At 43.6% G+C, this 22,293-nt stretch overlaps 1 protein-coding gene across 1 annotated transcript; it reads left to right on the plus strand.

Moving 5' to 3' along the window:
* Positions 1–6,201: 6,201 nt before the first annotated feature.
* Positions 6,202–7,685, plus strand: LOC123407766 (transcription factor AIG1-like). Its single transcript, XM_045100975.1, has 2 exons — positions 6,202–6,646; positions 6,863–7,685. Exons 1-2 carry the CDS (start codon positions 6,476–6,478, stop codon positions 7,328–7,330), a joined length of 639 nt encoding a protein of 212 aa, XP_044956910.1. The 5' UTR covers positions 6,202–6,475; the 3' UTR covers positions 7,331–7,685.
* Positions 7,686–22,293: the final 14,608 nt, after the last annotated feature.

Below are 22,293 nucleotides of genomic sequence, written 5' to 3' on the forward strand. Positions count from 1 at the left end.
AAAAGAAGTTTGAATATGAGTGTGAAAAAATTTCGAAATTTGAAAATTTCAAAAAAGCTGATGTGATAGGTTCACCTGATAGGTGGGATCAAGACGATACTCTAGGCGCTGATTTCATCTACTTCGGATACACGAGTAAAAAGTTATGGCTATTTGAAAAATCATGGCCAAGCTGTTTTACGGAAGAAAAGTGCTATGTCTAAAAGAATTCTAGGACTAATGTGTAAATATAGAGACTAATTGATAAATCTAATTACTCTACCGTATACTAGTGTAGGAATACTAGTCTAGAAATAATAAACTACGAGAGTATAAAATAAAAATACAAAGAGAAATACCTTTAGAATGCAGAGTAAGAATTAATTCCAAAGAGGAGACGACTTCGAGAAATCCCGCCGAAGAGAAGAAAACATTTTTATTTAACAAATCTAGTCAAACAAAAAGATTGATTTAACCCGAAGTAGATGATTTTTGAATTCTCCTATGGATCTATATTTATAGGTGGAAAGAAGATCTAAAAGTCATTAGGTAGGCAATGTGGGACTAAACATAGACGAAAAGAGGAGAAAAGGAGGGAGAGGAGTCGCATGGGCCAAAAGGAATCGGCCAGCCGCATGGGAAAACTCGGCGAGGATTTTTTTTCTCCTCATATGAACAGTTTGGAGTGAATAGTGCCTTTTTTGTTTTTTGAAAATAAACAGCGAAAAAAATATAAACGAAATTAAGAGGATATTTTGTATAGGCATATTATATATCAAAATTTTCAAAATAAAATTTTCTATAACATGAACATATTTTCAAAACCAAATAAAATACTTTCTAAAAAATTATTTTTTTGCAATAACTTTAAAACGAAAAGAAATTTGAATTTCAAATAAATTGCAAATACTTAAAATTTGAATCAAGACATTATCTCTGATTTTGGAATGTCATTTTCCTCCTCTCGTTTGATTTTTTTTTATCAAAGGGTTTTTGAAAATATTCAAACTCAAAATTGAAAACGGATTCAAAATAAAAAAATGGGAAAGTCATTTTATTCCCTCTCATTAATATTTTTTAAGAAGTTTTAAATTCCACTCAAGTTAAAATCACTCAAACAAACAAACAATCAATCTAATAATTATATTAACATTCCAAAATTTAGGATGTTACAACTTTCACTAGGCACCTCACATGGTCTTCTCGTTCATCAAATGGATGTTAAGATTGCTTTCCTAAATGGAGAGTTGGATGAGGAAATTTACATGAAACAACCAGATGAGTTTGTAGTAGATGGTCAGGAAGAGAAAGTGTGCAAGTTGCTCAAGTCTTTATATGGACTTAAACAAGCACCCAAGCAGTGGCATAAGAAGTTTGAAAGAACTTTCACAACTACAGGCTTTGTTGTAAACAAAGCTGATAAATGTGTATACTATCGCCATGGTGGGGGCGAGGGAGTTATCCTTTGCTTGTATGTTGATGACATACAGATTTTCGGAACAAATCTGAATGTTATTAAAGAGGTCAAGGATTTCCTATCTCACTGTTTTGAGATGAAGGATTTAGGAGTGGCTGATGTCATTCTGAACATCAAGTTGTCGAGAGACGAAGATGGTGGGATTACATTGCTTCAATCTCACTATGTGGAAAAGATCTTGAGTCGCTTTGGGTATAGTGACTGCAAGTCCTCTCCCACACCATATGATGCGAGCGTGCTGCTTCGAAAGAATCGAAGAATTGCTAGAGACCAATTGAAATATTCTCAGATTATTGGCTCACTTATGTACTTAACCAGTGCTACAAGACCTGCCATCTCTTTCGTTGTTAGCAATTTGAGTCGGTTTGTCTCAAAACCAGGAGATGTGCATTGGAAAGCTCTAGAGAGAGTTTTGCATTATTTGAAAGGCACTGCAAATTATGGAATTCACTATACTGGACACCCAAAGGTGCTTGAAGGGTATAGTGATTCAAACTGGATCTCTGATGTTGATGAGATAAAGGCCACGAGCGGATATGTATTCACTCATGGAGGTGGCGCTGTTTCTTGGAAGTCTTGCAAGCAAACGATCTTAACAAGGTCAACAATGGAAGCAGAACTCACAGCACTAGATACAGCTACGGTCGAAGCAGATTGGCTTCGCCGGCTCTTGAGTGACTTGTCGGTTGTCGAGAAACCTGTACCGGGTATCCTTATGAACTGCGACAATCAAACTGTGATCACGAAAGTGAGCAACTCAAAGGATAACATGAGGTCATCAAGACACATTCAGAGAAGGTTAAAATCTGTTAGAAAAATGAAAAACTCCGGAGTTATTGCATTGGATTATATCCAAACATCTAAAAATCTGGCAGATCTATTTACTAAGGGTCTATCAAATAATGTGATAGATAATGCATCGAGGGAGATGGGTATGAGACCCAGAATTTGAGTTGTTCACAGTAGTAACCTATTCTTTGTGATCGGAGATCCGGTAAATTAGATGTGGAAGACAAGTTGTTGGTCAACTGAGAGGAAAGTATCCTTATCATTGATAATACCACTCTGTGAAGATGCAATACTTTTCTAAACTGCATGGCAGGTTGATATACATCTTAATATGTTCTAAGTGGCTTATTGAAGCAGAGATGTTATCCTGCAGAACATCTTTTGAAGAACATACCTATATGAGTCTGATTGTTAACGTCACAATCTATGAGAGTAGGGTGCTCTCTACTAAACTCATGAAAGGTCTCGGAGTATGACGCCTAAGCTCCACCCACAGGGAAGTCCCACGGAAGCCTAGTATCGATCAAGGCTCTGTGTGAAGCTAGATTCACAGAAAACTTGCAGTTCAAGGCCTAGTCCACTGTTCAAGTTGCTTACTAGTGTAACATAGAGTTCTAGGTGGAAGTTCAACTTAACAGTCTCCACTTCAGTATCGGTATATAAAACCTTGTTTTGGAACCAAAGGCAATTTTTGTGTGCCTCTCGGATCTGGTGGAGGATTGCTGAAAATTTGTCTACTTTTGGGCCAGCCCAATATATATTGCTGGAATTTTGTCTACTTTTGGGCCAGCCCAATATATAATTTCAGAAAATTCTTAATAAATCCTAGAGGCCCACGCAATCCATTTGTGCAAGGTAAGAGGTGGAAATGTTTAGTCCCACATTGCTAGTTTAGTGGAAGTTGGGCCTCCTTATAAGGGAGGATGTTTCCACACATGTATGAGCTTGAGAACAAGAGAGACATACACGCGCGCTCCTCCTCCTCCGCCGCCCGCCTCGCCTCGTCATGACGCGACGCGGGTTGCGGGAATGAGCTCTTCGGCTGCTGTTCGTTTCGTTTCGTTTCCCTAGCTCTCTTCGGCTCCAATCGTTGGCCTCTCGCCTCTTTCTCTTGCGCCTAAAAGAGAGGTCGCTCCTCTCCACAGAAAACGAACAGAACTTCCTCTCCCCACCGGTTCCTACCTCTATGTTGCTGCTACGTTCTTCCCCATCCCTACTTGCGGCGTGCACCGTAACTCGGGACAGTAGGCCTCCGAAACTCCGTATCTTCGGGGAGAAGGGCGATAAGGTTTTTGGGAAGCGCTCATCGCGACTACTGGCTTCCATCATGGACACCGACGATCTCTTTCCGGACGACGACTACTTTCCCGACGTCGACCACCTCTTCGGTAACATGGCCAACGACAACGCCAACACCAACCCTGCTGCTGCAACACAGTACGTACTCATGTTCTTTTTCGTTGAGTTCCTACTACAACTTTTTTGCTAAAGTTTCACTTCTAGATATGTCTCGTTTCTGCTCATCGCTCCATATGATGCCTTGTGTATATAGTAAGACTCTACATATGTTCTCTTCTAGATCATATGTGTACATGTATTTCGTCGTCTCATCTTTATATTTCATGTCTTGTTTCATCTATTTTATGATAGTCATGTTTTCTCTAGCTTTTCATTTAATAAAATCCTATGATAAATTGCTCGTATTTTCAACACCTGCAACATCACGAGAGGAAGGGCATCGAGTGGATCAGACGGCACCGCGGCGGCTACCTACCTGTTCTTTCATTCCCCTCCTCTCCCCAAATTCGTGTATCTCTATGTAATAGCCATCCATGTATCGAATTCGTGAATCATATCAGTAGATCCAGGTGATTCTGGTGCTGGTATCCTATCATTGTGACAGCGTGAACTTGCAAAGCCAAGCATCGATACAGATCTGAAGCAAAATCTCCCGATCCAAAGCAAGCATGGATGCCTCAGAGCATGAGTATGTAATCATTTTTTCATCACGGGAAGCTTTTCGCAGCGGAATGTAAATGTGCGACTCTCCTGTTCGCACGAGTCAAAAGGCGCACGACGTCTTTGTCGAATGAAATATGAGAAGAAGAATTTATAGTTTCGGATTGTGTGTCGGTGCACGTGCACAGCAGGATCAGGATCGTGATCTTCTCTAAATCTCATCTGAGTGGAGGCGAAAACTACACGACTGTTCGCCCGCTTTGGCAGTGAAAAGAAAAAGTAGCGGTTAAGAGCCTCGTGCGCACAATCAACGGGACGTGGGGTGGGGGCCCTGTGTGAAAGCCGCAAAGTGCGTGCCGCGGTGCCGGTGTGAAAGCAGACGGCGGCTGCAGCCTGCAGCTCGCTACACGCCAATCCTTCCCCTGTGAGCCACTGTTGGATAAAGCCTACTGTTCTTCAACCCATGTGTCGGCTGGCCATACGTTCCTCGTCTCCTTCCACTATCGTCGGGTTTGAATGAAGATGACATAATTAACTACGTATCATACTACTGTACACTTTTACCTACATCCACATAGCATTGCATGTTCACGTTCTTAAAGTATCTGATTTTGTTCTCGCCCTTGTTGACTCATTCAAACTTTTTTTTTCGAGGATGGAATATTGTATCATTGTTGTATTCTTCTTAGAGACGTTGTGTTAACTTGTTCTGGTGTCCAATGTTTGTGTACGAAAATTATTTAGTTTATATCACATATTCATAACACTGTATTTGCATATAATTTTATGTATTTTTATCTATTTTATGAACGGTCTGATGCAATGCTCATGCAAAAGTTAGTATATGCACCAAAACACGGTCAGATCACATAATCTTCATTTCCCTTCTAACATGACAACCAGGTCAAAGCCTTCCTTCCCTCGATATCCGTCAGCAAGCCTGTGAATTCGCCTCTTCATTGTGTATCGCTCGGACAGCCGGTTATGGGAAGAAGAATCATGGTGCCTCAATTCCAGCTAATCTATAGATTAGGGTTATATCCTGATAGGGTGGTGCTCAGGCAGCGCATCATCTTCGAGTCAATCTTTCGATTTCAGGTCCTTCATAAGTTTGCTACCGGGACTTATTCAAGGGAGCTTCGGCGTATATTCCCGCCGGCTTCTCCTAGCGGCGAGATGGGTTCCTTGCGATGCGTACGCAACGACAATATTTGATGTGAGACTCATTAGATCGATGCAATGATTCAACGATGCTGTCTAAGGCTCGGGAGCACTTATCCTCAGCGCACATGCACGAATAATTCTCAACTGTCATCGAAAAGGTCCGGACGATTTCAATATGGGAGCGGCAATACTGGCCGTTCTATAGTCTGAGACCTTGCTGCAATTTTTATCATGTTTGGAATGGTTTGTACTCACTATGAATCTTTATAACCAAACACACACGGAGTCACATCATTTCACAGCGGATTGTTCAAACAACTCAGGTTGATTGATGTTACCCCCCCCCCCCCCCCCCCCCACCTTTGATTTTTCTTTTGAGAGGCTCAGAAAAGGACAATTATTGAGTAAACATATAACAACGTGAATAGTATTTTTCGTTTTACCCTCTTCCCCCAGATCTCAATCATGTTTTGTGCGGGATTTCCCGCGTACTGGCCACAATGTGGCATGTGCAAGGAACAGGCATGATTTGAATGAAATTCTCGATATCAGATAGATGGTGTTTTCGTTGTCCCAAAAGTTCTCGAACCCCAATTTGCAGGAAGAAGTTGCACGTGTGAATCGGACAGTAAAATTCAGTGATGACAAGCCGATCTCGGCACTCGTGATAGGTCCCAAGATACACGATGACTGACATAACATGGATGCTGGTCCAAAGAAGCAACCCCTGGTGGGGAACCAGTGTTGAAAAACAATGTCCTTGAGAGGGGGGGGGGGGGGGGGTGGTTGTCCTTGTTCAATAATATAAGAAACACATGCACATTATATCATGAGGTGATCCCCTCACTATCGCAGCCATATCCATCCATCCCAGCTAGAATTGAGACAAGTTCTTTCCCTTCTTCTTGCACAGTTGCACTAGTTAGTAGCTGTAGGCTTTAGCCATCTCCTCACTTTGTTCACCAGTCACCACACTCGTTGCTCTTCACAGTTTCAGGCTGCAATCCATTGTTGTTTCGTCCGTCATTTGTATGTTCCACCACGACTGAGAGTAGGTAGAGACTTGTTGCTTCTCGCATTGGTGAGGATAAATGGTGGCCTAGACCAATGGCAGCATGCCAGGGTCCGGCTAGCGTGCCGGAGCTGTCATCGTCGTCTGGGAGGAGCGCGACGGCAGTAAGGTCACTGAAGGTCCATAGCGAGTCCGAGAGGCGACGCCGGGAGAGGATCAATACCCACCTGGCCACTCTGAGGAGAATGATCCCTGATGCTAACCAGGTCAGACCAGTTCTTGTTTTGTTCATGCTGAAAAGTTAGCCAGAGGACGAAACCAATTCCTGAAATCAAATTGACAGGGTAACTGAATTTGCCGCACCACCATTTTCCTATTATTATTTTGAATTGCAACACCATTTTCCTGACAAACTAGAAAATTTGGTAAGAGCATTGTTAAATAGTACAGGAATAATAATATTTATCTTCTTGTATGACCAGATGGACAAGGCCACCTTGTTAGCCTGTGTGGTGAATCAAGTGAAGGAACTCAAGAGGAAAGCAACCGAAACCACACGGTTGCAAGCAACAGCTCTCATCCCTCCGGAGGCCAATGAGATGACCGTAGATTGCTACACCGCCGCCGGCGACAACCGGACCACGTGCATTCGTGCCACCGTCAGCTGCGACGACCGGCCGGGCCTCTTCGTGGGTCTGGCCGAAGCGTTCCGTGGCCTTGGGCTGAGGATGCTGAGGACAGAAACGGCCTCTCTGGGAGGCAGGGCGTGCCATGTGTTTGTATTGTGCAAGGAGGGCGGCGATGTCGGTGCCGGCCTGAGGACCCTAGAGTGGGCGGTCCGGCAGGCGATGGGCGAGGTCGTCTTCCCGGAGATGGCGTGCGGTGACAGCTCGTGGAGCAAGAGGGAGAGGATTTTAGAGGGGCACTGCCCGGTCATGTACTCGGTGTAGGTGGCTTCCTTCAGGAAAAATACTTTCAGATGGAATGCGAGAGCAAATCCGTACACGTAGATCGCACCAAAGCGAGCAAGCAGAGGAGCCAGAGTATTGCGACGCCTTTGATAGCCTCCATGCACGCCAACTAGACCCACGCGGGAAAAATAGGAGCATCAGACTACTGCTGATTTGCTATCTAGCATCAGACTAGTCAAAGGCCGTTGGATGCAAACTGGATGAGTGGTGAATAACGCATGCTTGCATGCAGCCCACCTACGTGGAAGTTTCCAAATTTTAACCAATCGCATTACGTGGGGCTTGATCGTAGGAGTGCTTCCTGTAATCACTCATAATTGCTGATTCTTTAGAAACTAATAACTACTCCCTCCATTTCTAAATATTAGTCTTTTAAAATATTTCACTAGAAGTCTACATACGGAGCAAAATGAGTGAATCTACACTATAAAGTATGTCTATATACATCCGTATATAGTCCATTAATGAAATCTTTTTAAAAACATATATTTAAAAACGGAGGGAGTATTAGAGATTTGTTATGGAAATAAATTGGTTATTTTGGCACAATGATTTCCCAACGCACGTCATGAATCATATTATTTTCTGGTATTTGTCAACGGTGCTTCCGACAAAACTGAAATTTGCTTCTATCTAAATCATGGAAAATTATTTTGGTTTCCGTTATATTAACATTTTTTCTTTAATCATGCTGCTTCCTTATATGATTATCACTCACCTATAACATGTGATTCGTTTTATTTCATATTTGTTTCAATCATAAAATAAACATGCTTCCGGCACTACAATTCATGCTTCATAATTTCCCCGATCAAGCGCATATGGTTGCATTTCGAAGCACAATTTTATGATGGTTGAAACACGTCACATGTAATATTGATGTATTTTACGTGTTAGTTTGCCATTGGAATAATAGTTCGATAATTGCCGAAGCATGAAAAAATTAGTACATATGCATTGCCCGTGGTTGTGTACGAAGCAATCACTTGGATACATGGAACTTGTAATACATAATTTGGAAGCATGCCACAGCTGATATCGAAGCACACATTTGTTACTAAATCTAAAAGAAACACATACGTAGGGACTAGGAAATTAATACATATAATTCTGAGGCGTTGCATTTGTGACAACGAAACATGATATCCCACTCATAGGTGCACAGCCAGATAGATCGAGGAATCGGTGGTGTGTCGATGACAAGAAGCAATCAGAGAAGGTGGTGGCCCCGACAACAGCCGACGGCCCTGCCGGAAGAATGGCAGCATGAATTGGGACAACTGCAAATAAATGATTGTAGTTGGATGCGTTGTGGAGAGAGCGATGCCATGTAGCAGATCGAAATGATAAGTTGATCGATCTCACATGTTCGCTCTCCATGTCAAGGGACCAACCATCAAACAAATCCCTCACGGTTGAGCGCATGTCTACTCTTCTCTTGTCTGCCTTGACAGATCATGATGCGTCGAAATTACCGTCTCGAGAGATCACGACCACCGGAGAGCCACTCCTTGTCGATGTAACTCGCAAACGAGATTTTCTTTTCTCATCTCCACTCCTCATCGGCATCTTGTACGTGAATCTTTCGGGATGGCGGCTATGGTGGTTACCCTAGCTAGGACGTGGTTGTGAGAACAGGGGGTTTGTGGGATTATATAGCTAATCTCCAAGGCATTGGATCTTTTTGCAAAATCCAACGGAGGCGAAGTGGTCTGACGAGGGTGCGGGATCAGACTCCTTATGCATAGCGTTTTCCAAAAAATAGGCTATTTGCTTATCTATATTTACTGTTGGAAAAATATAACTAACAGCGCCGCATCTTCTCATTATCGTGCGGCTGCTGCGCAAGCGAGTTTTCTTAAACCAAAATTTAAAAACTTTTATCTTTTATATCATTAATTCTATTGATGACCCATTTTTGTAGTTGAATTTGTTTTAATGAAATCTTCAAAACTAGATCCCATGTCAATATGTTTCGATAACTTTTTCTAGTCGTATTTACCATATTTATTGCACTTACTTTTCATATTAGTAGGTACTTACTTGTCTGATAAAAATAATTTAATCGTCATATTTTTTTGAAAATTACATATAAATATGATATCTCGATAATCAAACTAGCAAACATAAACAACTTTTTTATTGGCGATTACGCGTGAAAATATGACAACTCAACATATTTAAAACCGATGATCACAAGAAATCTTTTTTGGTCATTGTTTGTAAATATGACAACTCGACATAGTTAAACTAACAAGCACACAAAATAGTTTTCTCGCAAAATTGTATGTAAATACGACAAGTTAGCATATTTAAATTGGCAAACACAATCTATTACATGCTTTTTTATATCATGCATAATAAAAACTGCTACAAGGCTTTGTATGAAGCAACATTAAAAAGTGTCAATCAAGTTATTTTTTTCAAAAAAGTAAGTGGTTAATAATATGACAAGTGGATAAAAAATATGGCAAGTATGAACCAAAAAAAATACTTGACAAAACATGTCGACATTGGATCTAGTTTCTAAGAACTCGTCGCGAGAAAGTCAATGGTGAAAACGGATCATCGATTGAATTAACGGTTTTGTAGATAAAACCTTTTGAATTTCAAACATCAAAAGGAATCGGGCCCATCCGACCGTTTAGGTAGCCGCCGCATGGGAGAGAAGATATGCGGCGCCGCTCCCTAGTCAATCCCTTTACTGTTTGGTCCGCATCACACGTACCTCAAAGTACCTTGCAGCCAGGCCCGCTGAAGACGTTGAAACTAGCAGTTTCTTTGGAATCAGGCCGCACGATGTACCTGAACGAAGGGGTTGCACGTGAGGAGCCACGCTTGAGAAGCCGCGTTGCTTTCCAAAGCGCCGGCAATCATTACCCTCATCTTCACTCATCGCTCTCTCTATCCTCTCTCCCACTCTCAGCCGCGGTGGCGTTCATCGGATCGGGGAACAGCAAGGCGACCTCCAGCCTCCTTCACCGGCATCCGTAACATCACCCGCAACACTTAGGCAATGGCGGTAAGTTGTTTTTTCACCTTCTCACTTACTATTTCGTATTCAATCCACGTTTAGGTTCGATTCGCATTAGAGGAATGGGGAATCGAGGTAAATAGCCATATGAGTGATCATAACATCATCATGACTTCCTAGTAGCTATGGGTTTGAGGGTCTCGACGCGGATTGAGTACAAGGACAATGGGGTTTGGGGCTTAATCTTACACAATAGTCATAAATCTTAGCCCTGGCGACCCTGGAGGCGGTTGGAGTGGCGGGTGCCCCTGGTCTTGTTCTTCTCCTCGTGTTGGACCACAGTCTCTTCTTTCTTGATGGATTCCAGATAGATTCCATACTTCGGTGTCCTCGCTTCGGCGACCTGATAACCATCATCACTGCTTCTTCTTTCACCTCCATTGCCACCGCTTCTTCTTCCTCCTCCAGCGCCATCACAATCCTTGTTGTCAAGTATGCTGCGGCACGCTGGTCATGAGGACTCTTGTAATCTGTGTACTTGGCCCACCTTACAATTTGTCCAGCGTCGCCAAAGTCAGCCTGATTCAACTTCCCAACAAAGGATGCAGACAGACATAGTGCCCTTCACTGGGTCAGGAATTGGCGTCTTCAACTCCTCCGGCGTCACCTTCTTCACCATAGTGTATGACTCCTTGAGAATTTCTTCCATCCTGCTAAAGTTTGAGCAGACTTCCATGGTGTTGTCGAACTTGGTGTGGTCACTGAGCGAGCACCCGAGAAAGGAAGTCCTCCATCTATATCCACAAGGGAAGGGGTTGGGGTTGGGGTTAAGGTTGGAGTTGATGTTTGAGGTCATGGTGATGGATAGGATGAAGAGTGATAGACATAGATGGTTAACTGAGTGAGGTGGTGGGTAAGTAGTGATGGTCGGGCTGGGTAAATATAGGGGCTCTAGATGATAGGTTTTAGTGGCGATCAACATTTGAACTTTATGCTCTTCATAATGCAGATCCACAAGGAAGACAGGGCCGACAAGGAGGTGGTTCCACCAATGGAGCGGGACAAGGGAAAGGACGTGGTTCCGCCCTTGGAGATGGTATCACAAACATCCGTCCAGGTGTGACCCACGAACAACGATGTCGTATCGGAGGAGCCCCCTAGCGGTAAGCGACAAAACTATGACCACTACCATGAGGAGGGTGGGCCAACTCACTTCTCGAAGGTGATCATGGCCTCGAAGCTTGAGGCCATACCAATGCCCATAGACTTCACGCAGCACTTCCCGACCGCGCCAACGGAGTTCTAGCTCAAGACGAACATCAGCTGCTCACGGAGGGTCACTCTCCGGCTGATGAACGGTAGGGTCTCCCTCGATGAGGTTGGGACACCTTTGTCGTCGTCCATCAGTTTAAGATCCAGTAGATGGTGAGCTTCAAGTTCCTTACTCCCGTCACACTCAAGATCATACTCTTCAATGACGACAACATTGAAGTGGTGACCAAGTGCGGGAGGCATGACAACACCTTCGTCGTGAATGTCTAGGATAGCCCTTCCTATGCTCCAGCTGATTTAGTATCATATCATACTATTTTGCTTGAAAAATGTCATGTTTAAGTGCGGCACTATATTTAAAACTGCTTGCTATGGTTTAGAACTATCTTTTGGGTGTCTATGAGTTATTATATACGCCATTGTGAGGTTACCAGAGAACAGGGTTTGCATGGAACCAAACACCATGCCTTGTGTTTGCGCCTACACAAGCGGGGAACCAAAAAATCTACCTTATGTTACACCCCATGCAGGCAACCACACTAGGTGCATATTTTGGTTTTTTGCATGTATACACTTAAACAAGCTTTGTTGAGCAAGGCTCTATGGGCCAGGCTGCACTCGGAAGATAACCAAACACACCCTTATAGTGGAGAACAATTGATGGCAGTGATTCGGTGTCCAGACTCATCTCCACGTACGCTGAAGAAAAAAATTCAAAACAAATACTAAAAAATCAAAAAAATTCTAACTTCCTTTGCGTGGTAGATAATTTGGTGCGTGAAGTGTGCTACAAATTTCAAATCATTTGGAAATCTGAGTAGCACTCAACAAAAAAAGACAAATTTGGGGTCTATAAAAAAGTTTATCGTTCATGTATTGTTCTCACTCAATTATTATTGTAGTAAGGAGAAAGGAAGGAGATCTGCCATATGTCCAAATGAACTGAAATTGGAGCACACCTCACGCACGAAATTATCTAGCATGCAAAAAAATGTGATTCTTTTCTCGATCGGGTGCATATTAGCCTAGCCTCAGAAATGGCTATTCGAGAACAAATCTTTTATATTATTATTGTAGTAAGGAGAAAGGAAGGAGATCTGCCAAGTTCATTCAAAGAGGAAAAGAATAATAATAGCCTTGTTTACGAGGGAAACAAGGTCGAAAACCATAGTATTGAGAAATAATAATTGCGCCAAGACCCGAAAAAAGAAGAGAAATAAAAAAGAAATAACAATGGCCACATGGGCCAACTTGGAAAACCACCACCAAGTTGCCCTTAATCCGATGATGAGTGGATGGGTGCTTACAAGATGCCATCAAGAAGGATAACTATGCATAAGGGTGGCGCCGCCGCGTGCATTGTCGTGGTAACAATTCCAACAATAGAAAGGGGTAGGACAAAGGAGCATGATCTATCGAGATGCAAATTGGTGACACGAGTGTTTTAGCGAGTCGGGCCTATAACAGTGGATATAACAACCCTATGTCTCGTGCTCCGGAGAGGCTTTGTTTTTCTGTCATGAACACAGACTTACATGGTGTATTAGAGAGAGAGAGAGAGAGAGAGAGAGAGGAGAACGGATATCCAAGATAAGTCCTGAGACTAGAGAGAGCCAAGGCTCCGAGGGAAGAATGAGCAGCCCTAAGCTATGTGGTGGGGGTGGCTTATATAGAGTGCGCCACCCCCTCACCTCTTATGTTACAATGTGGGGCATTAGTGCCATGATGTCATCCCACTTCAAAAACTGCACTACGAGGATGATGCTCCGACTACCTTGCTGACTGTTGATCCTTGGATATCCGAGTGAGTCATACGACCGAGTGGTTGATTGTTGTCTGAGTGGATAGACCGTACTTGTCCGAGTGGATAGATTGTACTTGTCCGAGTGGATAGTATGTCCGTATTTGTCTGGGCCCACCTCATGTGTGGACCCCATGCTATTGTTGTATTTCGACCCTTCATGGGCCTACCCGTTTTGTGTATCTCCGACAGTAGCCCCTGAGACTCTGACTGATTGCTGGCAGTCGGTTGGATTGTGTTGAACTTGAACGTTGTTGCTCGACCTGACCAAGCAGAATGTTTCTTTTTTGTATTTCTCTTCCAGTGGGGGCACGCTGAGTGCACCGACTGGGTGTAGTTCCCGAGCCTCTGTCAGACTAGAGGAGTCTGGCAGAGGGTTTAAGTCTTCTAGTGCTCGTCATGCTGAATGCTTGTTGAGTCAGCCTTATGATTTATGGATCAAGGTTGAGTCCCCAAGTGTATTTTTTAACTTAGGCGATACAGGGCCGCAACTAAGCCCCCAAGTATGGATGTTGTCTGTACTCGGAGTAGTTTGTAACTTAGGCGAAGTCAGGTTCGCAGCTATGTCCCCGTAACTTATGCGATACATGGTCGCAGCTGAGTTCCCAAGTGTGGAGTATGTCCGTACTCGGAATAGATTTTAACTTAGGTGATATGGAGTTGCAGCTAAGTTCTCGAGTGTGGAGCATGTCCGTACTTGGAGTATTATTAACTTAGGCGAAGTCAGGTTCACAGCTAAGCCCCCGAGTATGGAGCATGTCTGCACTCGGAGTTGTTTATAACTTAGGCGAAGTCAGGTTCGTAGTTAAGCCCACGAGTGTGGAGTATGTCCGTACTTGGAGTAAATGTTACTTAGGCAAAGTCACGTTGAGGTGGATCGTCATGATGTACTTCTTCCTCTTCTTCATCATGTCGTGTACCTCTTGTGGATGCCTTCATGTTGTTTTGTGGTTCTCCTTGATGCAAAGTATGAGCTTCCACTTGAGTTGATGAAGTACTTTCCTTCACCTCCATGGGACGAATCTTGCCGATAGGTAGATCTTGGATGGTTTCTAAAGGTTCCTCATCTCCTACATCATTTGTCAATTCTTCAACTTGCGAACCATTAGATTAATCAAACTTCATATCTACCATCTCTTCAACTTTTTGAGTGAAGTTGTTGTAGACACAGTAAGTGTGAGAGTTTGATCCGTAGCCAAGTAGGAAACCTTCATGAGATTTAGGAGCAAATTTAGAGCAACGATGCTTATCAAGAATGTAACACTTAGAGCCGAATACTCGAAAGAATCCAACTTGGGGTTTGTTACTAGTGAGTAGCTTGTATGTCGTTTTACCGAGAAGCTTGTGTAAGTAGAGTCGGTTTATGGCATGACAAGCTGTTTCCACGGCTTCTGCCCAAAAGTGTCTTAGCGTCTTGTATTCGTCAAGCATCATTCTGGCCATCTTTATGAGAGTTCGGTTCTTTCTCTCAACAACTCCATTTTGATGAGGAGTGCACGTCACCGAGAACTCATGTGAGATACCTTCTTCGTCAAGAAAAGTATCCACATGTGTGTTCTTGAATTCCATTTTGTTGTCGCTCCGAACTTTCTTGATCTTTACTTCAATTTGATTTGGGATTTCCGAGTGAAGTTCTTGAAGATCTTTTGTACCTGTAACTTATCATCAAGAAATAATACCCACGTAAATCTGAAAAAATCATCAACAATGACTAAACCATAAGAATTTCCAGTGAGGCTCTTGTAAGCATTGGGACCAAAGAGATCCATGCGAAGAAGCTCGAGTGGCCTTCTTGTAGTCATGATATTCTTCACAGGATGACTTCGAGCGACTTGCTTTCCTGCTTGACAAGCACTACAAAGTCTATCTTTGTCAAAGATTAAATCTTTAACACGAAGAATATGATCACATTTGGTAAGCCTGTCAAAGTTATGCATGCCAACATTCCTAGCCTTTTATGCCATAACCAAACTTTAGAAGATTTTGCAATAAGACATGTATGGGGTTTGGATTTTTTAGTGAAATCGACAATTTCTAGATCACCTCTACAAAAACCAGTGAAGAACATGTTATGATTGTCTCTACGAAACACTTGGCTGTCAACTTTCATAAATAGCACATTGAAACCAAAGTCTGCTAGTCTAGATACGTAAATCAGATTGTACCCAAGGGATTCAACAAGCATGCCATTTTGAATGGAGCTATCATGAGATATGGCCATCTTACTAATATGAAGTACCTTACCCTTGGTGTTCTCTCCAAAAGTCACATACTATCGAGGAGCATGTATGGTAGAGCATATTTCTCCATATGTGGTTTTGGTAATTGATGAGAATCCCTATGGACTAATGGTTTCCTTAAGTTATATTTGTAGGATTTGTCCATAGGCACTTCTTGAAGTCCATCTGTCGGTTTCATAGAGTTTATATGATGACCAAGGTGGTATTCAAGGTGTGTTTCCATGGTCTTGCGGCAAGAGGAAGATCTCATACAACCCATGGAGGATGATGTCAAGTGGTGATCGTCATCAAGATTGCGATGTGCAAGTTCAAGTGGATCATCATGAATATATCATGCTTGAAGCTTGTCGTCCATTGTGGTGGCAATGGACTTTTTAAGATATGCTGAAGAGTGGCTCACCCATAGTGAGTATGGGGGAGAAATCAACTAGTCTTCATCAAGCCAATGCAATGAAGAAAGGTGGTCCATCTTGAGGAAGTGGACTATGTGCATGGTATAGGTTTGCCCTTGATAGGTTTTTCTTTTTTTAGTATAGATTGTCATACTATCAAGGAGGGCTCTCAGGTGAGTAGCTTGATTGTATCTTTTATTGAGAGCTCAAACCATTTGGATGCTTGCATCATATTTCTCGGCTCTTGTTTGGTGTTTCTCTTTGTGAGTATTAGAGCTTATGGTCATCTTGATGACAAGGTCGAGTTCATCGAAAACAGAGTTCATGCAGATCTTCTATGATGTTTTCGATGTTGGAGTTCTTTTTGCTGGTTCTTCATTCATAGAGGTTTCATATCTCTTTATCGTTGGCATTTTCATAACTGCATGTTATTAAGATTTGTCGTCCTTCATATAGGTTCTACATTGTTGCTCTTGGATAGCCCTTGTCATCCTCAATCCAACAAGCTTGAGTTTTCTCAATTCGGAGCTCGTATGCGAAAGTTATGGCAGTTTCTGTACCAGAGATGTTTTTATCTAAACACGCGGTAGTACCGCTCAGTACCACGGTAGTACCGCTTAGGCGGTACTTCCATCGTGTACTAACGCTGCTACTTCTGCTTAAATATTTTATATGGCTTCTTCGGGGTCTTTTTACATTGTGAGAGGTAGTACCGCTTGGGGGAGCGGTAGTACCACTCCAGCGGTAGTACTGCTAGGGCGCGCGGTAGTACCGCTCCAAGATCTTTGCCGTTTTCACGTTTTTCCTTGAAACTTCCGTTCCATCGGAAGTACCGCTCGCCTGAGCGGTACTACTGCTACATCGACAGAAACCTTCTGTCATCTCTTGAGTTTGCGTTAGTTTTCCCTTGAAGAGGAAAGGGTGATGCTGCAGAGGAGGAGTAAGTATTTCCCTCAGTTTGAGAATCAAGGTATCAATCCAGTAGGAGAATCTCGTCAAGTCCAGAGTACCTGCACAAACACAAAGAGCTTGCACCCAACGCTATAAAGGAGTTGTCAATCCCTTCAAGATTGATTGCAAAGTGAGATCTGAAGGAGGAAAGTGCAACGAAGAAAAAGTGTAAGGCTGAAAATATGGTGTGGAGTAGACCCGGGGGCCATAGTGTTCACTAGAGGCTTCTCTGAAAATAGCAAATATTACGGTGGGTGAACAAATTACTGTCGAGCAATTGATAGAACCGCGCAAAGTCATGACGATATCTAAGGCAATGATCATACATATAGGCATCACGTCCGAGAAAAGTAGACCGATACTTTCTGCATCACTACTATTACTCCACACATCGACGGCTATCCAGCATGCATCTAGTGTATTGAGTTCATGACGAACAGAGTAACGCCTTAAGCAAGATGACATGATGTAGAGGGATAATCTCAAACCAATGATGAAAACCCCATCTTTTTACCCTTGATGGCAACAACATTATGCGTGCCTCGCTAACCCTTCTGTCACTGGGTGAGGTCACCGCACGGTATGAACCCAAAACCAAGCACTTCTCCCATTGCAAGAATCATAGATCTAGTTGGCCAAACAAAACCCACAACTCAAAGAGAATTACAAGGATATGAAATCATGCATAAGAGAGATCAGAAGAAACTCAAATAATATTTATAGATAATCTGATCATAAATCCACAATTCATTGTATCTCGACAAACACACCGCAAAAGAAGATTGCATCGAATAGATCTCCATGAAGATCATGGAGAACTTTGTATTGAAGATCCAAGAGAGAGAAGAAGCCATCTTGCTACTAGCTATGGACCCGTAGGTCTATGGTGAACTACTCACGCATCATCGGAGAGGTCATGGTGTTGATGAAGAAGCCCTCCGTATCCGAATCCCCCCTCCGGCATGGCACCAGAACATGCCCCATATGGGATACTGCAGAGACAGAAGCTTGCGGCGGCGGAAAAGTACTTTCGATGATCTCTTGATTTTTTCTGGGATTTTAGGGAATTTATAGGCGAAAGTCCTAGGGCAGAGGTGGCCCAGGGAGCCCACAAGGCAGGGAGGCGTGGGCCCCCTGGCCACAGCTAGGGGGCTTGTGGGGTCCCTGCAGCCCCCCTGCCCTGATTCTCAGGCTTCCCGATCTTTTTCTGTTTCGGAAAAAATCTTTTTGGCAGTTTCGTTCCGTTTGGAATCCATTAAAAATCCTCCTCTGAAAGGGGTAAAAAACATGGAAAAAAAACAGGAACTGGAACTTGGCAGTGAGTTAATAAGTTACTCCCAAAAATATATAAAAGGCATACACAACATCCAAAGTTTGACAAGATAATAGCATGGAACCATAAAAAATTATAGATACGTTGGAGACGTATCAAGCATCCCCAAGCTTAACTCCTGCTCGTCCTTGAGTAGGGAAGTGATAAAGACTGAATTTTTGATGTGAATGCTACCTAACATAGTTGTCCTTTGCAACTACTTTCACGTGACATGAATGTTCAGATCCGTAAGATTCAAAACAATAGTTTTCTGTTGACATGAAAACAATAATACTTCAAGCAAACTAGCAAGGTAATAATGAACTTTCAAAATAACAAGGCCAAGGAAAGTTATCCCTACAAAATCATATAGTCTGGCTATGCTCCATCATCCTCACACAACTAATGTAAATCATGCACAACCCCGGTATTGGCCAAGTAATTGTTTTCGCACTCTTACTTTCTCAAACTTTTTATAACTATCACGCAATACATGAGCGTGAGCCATGGATATAGCACTATAGGTGGAATAGAGTGTCGTGGTGGTTGTGAGACAAAAAGGAGGAGATGGTCACATTGACTCGGCATAGCAAAGGGCTATGGAGATGCCCATTAATAGATATCAATGTGAATGAGTAGGAATTGCCATACAAGGGATGCACTAGAGCAATAAGTATGTGAAAGCTCAAAAGGAGAACTAGTGGGTGTGCATCCAACTTTCTTGCTCACGGAGACCTAGGGAAACTCTGAGGAAGCCCATCATTGGAATATACAAGCCAAGTTATATAATTAAGATTCCCACTAGCATATGGCAGTGACAAAGCAAGAAGCTCTCAAACATGAAGAACATGGTGCTATTATGAAGCACAAGTGTGGAAAAAGATAGTAGCATCGTCCCTTCTCTCTTTTTCTCTTTTTTTATTTGGGCTTGCTATCCCACAAACAACAGCGCCAGAAGTTGACACATTGACAGAGGCTGGGCTTGCGTTGGTTCTTCCCTTGAAGAGGAAAGGGTGATGCAGCACAGGAGCAGTAAGTATTTCCCAGAGTTTGAGAACCAAGGTATCGATCCAGAAGGAGGGTCTCGTCAAGTCCAGAGTACCTGCGCAAACACAAACAAGCTTGCACCCAACGCTTCAAAGGGTTTGTCAATCCCTTCAAGATTGTTTGCAAAGTGAGATCTGAAGGCGGAAAGTGTAACGAAGTAAAAAGTATAGGGCTGAAAATATGGTGTGGAATAGACCCTGAGGGCCATAGTGTTCACTAGAGGCTTCTTTCAAAATAGCAAGTATTACGGTGGGTGAACAAATTACTGTCGAGCAATTGATAGAACCGCGCAAGGTCATGACGATATCTAAGGCAATGATCATGCATATATGCATCACGTCCGAGACAAGTATACCGATACTTTCTGCATCTACTACTATTACTCCACACATCGACCGCGATCCAGCATGCATCTAGTGTATTGAGTTCATGACAAAAAGAGTAACGCTTTAAGCAAGATGACATGATGTAGAGGGATAATCTCAAACCAATGATGAAAACCCCATCTTTTTACCCTTGATGGCAACAACATGATGCGTGCCTTGCTACCCCTTCTGTCACTGGGTTAGGTCACCGCACGGTATGAACCCAAATCCAAGCACTTCTCCCATTGCAGGAATCATAGATCTAGTTGGCCAAACAAAACCCACAACTCGAAGAGAATTACAAGGATAAGAAATCATGCATAAGAGAGATCAGAAGAAACTCAAATAAGGTTCATAGATAATCTGATCATATATCCACAATTCATCGGATCTCGACAAACACACCGCAAAAGAAGATTACATCGGATAGATCTCCATGAAGATCATGGAGAACTTTGTATTGAAGATCCAAGAGAGAGAACAAGCCATCTAGTTACTAGCTATGGACACGTAGGTCTATGGTGAACTACTCACGCATCATCGGAGAGGTCATGGTGTCGATGAAGAAGCCCTCCGTGTCCGAATCCCCCCTCCGGCAGGGCCCCAGGACGTGCCTTGGATGGGATCTTGCGGAGATAGAAGCTTGCGGCGGCGGAAAAGCGATTGCGATGATCTCTTGATTTTTTTGGGAATATTTGGGAATATATAGGCGCAAGATACAGGTCAGGGGACCTCCAGGGGGCCTACAAGCCTGGATGGCGTGACCCCCCTGGCCGCGGGGTGGGGGCTTGTGGGGCCCCTAGGGCTCTTCTGGCTTGGCTCCCAAGTTCTCCGATCTTCTTCCGTTCCAAAAAAAATCTTTTCGGGGATTTTCTTCCGTTTGGACTCCGTTTCAAAATCTCCTCTAAAAGTGTCAAAAACATGGAAAAAGCAGGAACTGGCACTTGGCACTGAGTTAATAATTTAGTCCCAGAAAATAAATAAAAGGCATGCAAAACATCCAAAGTTTGACAAGATAATAGCATGAAACCATCAAAAAATTTAGATACGTTGGAGACGTATCAAGCATCCCCAAGCTTAACTCCTGCTCTTCCTCGAGTAGGGAAGTGATAAAGAATGAATTTTTGATGTGGAATGCTACCTAGCATAGTTGTCCTTTGCAACTTCTTTCACGTGGCATGAATGTTCACATCCGTAAGATTCAAAACAATAGTTTGCTATTGACATGCAAACAGTAATACTTCAAGCAAACTAGCAAAGTAATCATGAACTTTCAAAATAACAAGGCCAAAGAAAGTTATCCCTACAAAATCATATAGTCTGGCTATGCTCCATCATCCTCACACAACTAATATTAATCATGCACAACCTAGGAATTGGCAAAGTAATTATTTTCGCACTCTTACTTTCTCAAACCTCTTATAACTATCACACAATACCACTACAGGAATCGGGCATTTTGCCGTTAGGACGCTAAAGACGGCAAAGAGAGAATTACAGACGGCAAATTTTTTGCCGTCAGCCCATGACGGCAAAAAATGTTGTCAGACCATGTGCCCGCAAAGGGTAATTTTGCTGTCAGCATTTTTTCGGGCAGACGGCAAAAAATTTGCCGTGAGTGAATACATTTTCCCGTCAGCAAGACCCTATAGACAGCAAAAAAAGTTAACAGACGGAACGGTCGGACTAACGGAACGTTAGTATTTTTGCCGTCAGCCTCATGATAGCCCACACGGCAAGACTACCATCTTTGACGTCATCCTCAATTATCAAAGACGGCAAAGAACTCTTTAATTAAAAAAACTAAACCCACAATGCACAGGTTATGCACAATCCCCAGTTATCAAAAAATTTATTTCATAACACATAATCTTCATTATTAAAAAACCCAAAGGCCCAATCATCAATTATCACAAAATATATACACACTACGCTGTACATAATACACATAATGCATCACAATACATAGCCAAAAAAAACCACACGCTGTCGCCCACATCGAGCGGAACCAGCCGCTTCTCCCATCCTGACGCCCCTGCACAGGACTACAACACTGCGTCACTGCCCAACGCCCAGCCGCATCGCGCTCTCGTCGACCTCGCGGCCTTACCGGTCGCCGGCCGGAGCCCAGCCTCCCCGCCTCTTCTTCCCGCCCGCCTGGCGCGGTAGCGCTCCCCTGCATGCGCTCCTGCTCCCGCCCCTGCCCCGCCCCCTGTGGAAAGCCGGCGCAGCCACTGCCACTCCCAAGAGGTGGCGCTGTGGGTGATGGGGCACATAGGCCAGCAGTACCGGGGGTGACGCGTGAGGAGGCGGATGGTGCCGGGGGAGTCGAGGGAGGAGTCGGGGCTGGCGGTCGACGGGGGTGACGGGGGAGGAGTCCGGGCCGGCGGCCGACGTGGGCGGCGGGGGAGACGAGGGAGGAGTCGGGGGCAGAGGCCGACGGGGGCGTCGGGGGAGACGAGGGAGGAGTCGGGGCCCGCGGCCGACAGGGGCGACGGGGGAGGAGTCTGGGCCGGTGGTCGGCAGGGGCGATGGGGAAGGAGGCCTGGAGCAGGGGCTTGCATGGTTGCAGGAGCAGGAGCTCCTAT

The sequence above is a fragment of the Hordeum vulgare genome, chromosome 1H (assembly GCF_904849725.1).
Source record: "Hordeum vulgare subsp. vulgare chromosome 1H, MorexV3_pseudomolecules_assembly, whole genome shotgun sequence".
Lineage (NCBI taxonomy): Eukaryota > Viridiplantae > Streptophyta > Magnoliopsida > Poales > Poaceae > Hordeum > Hordeum vulgare.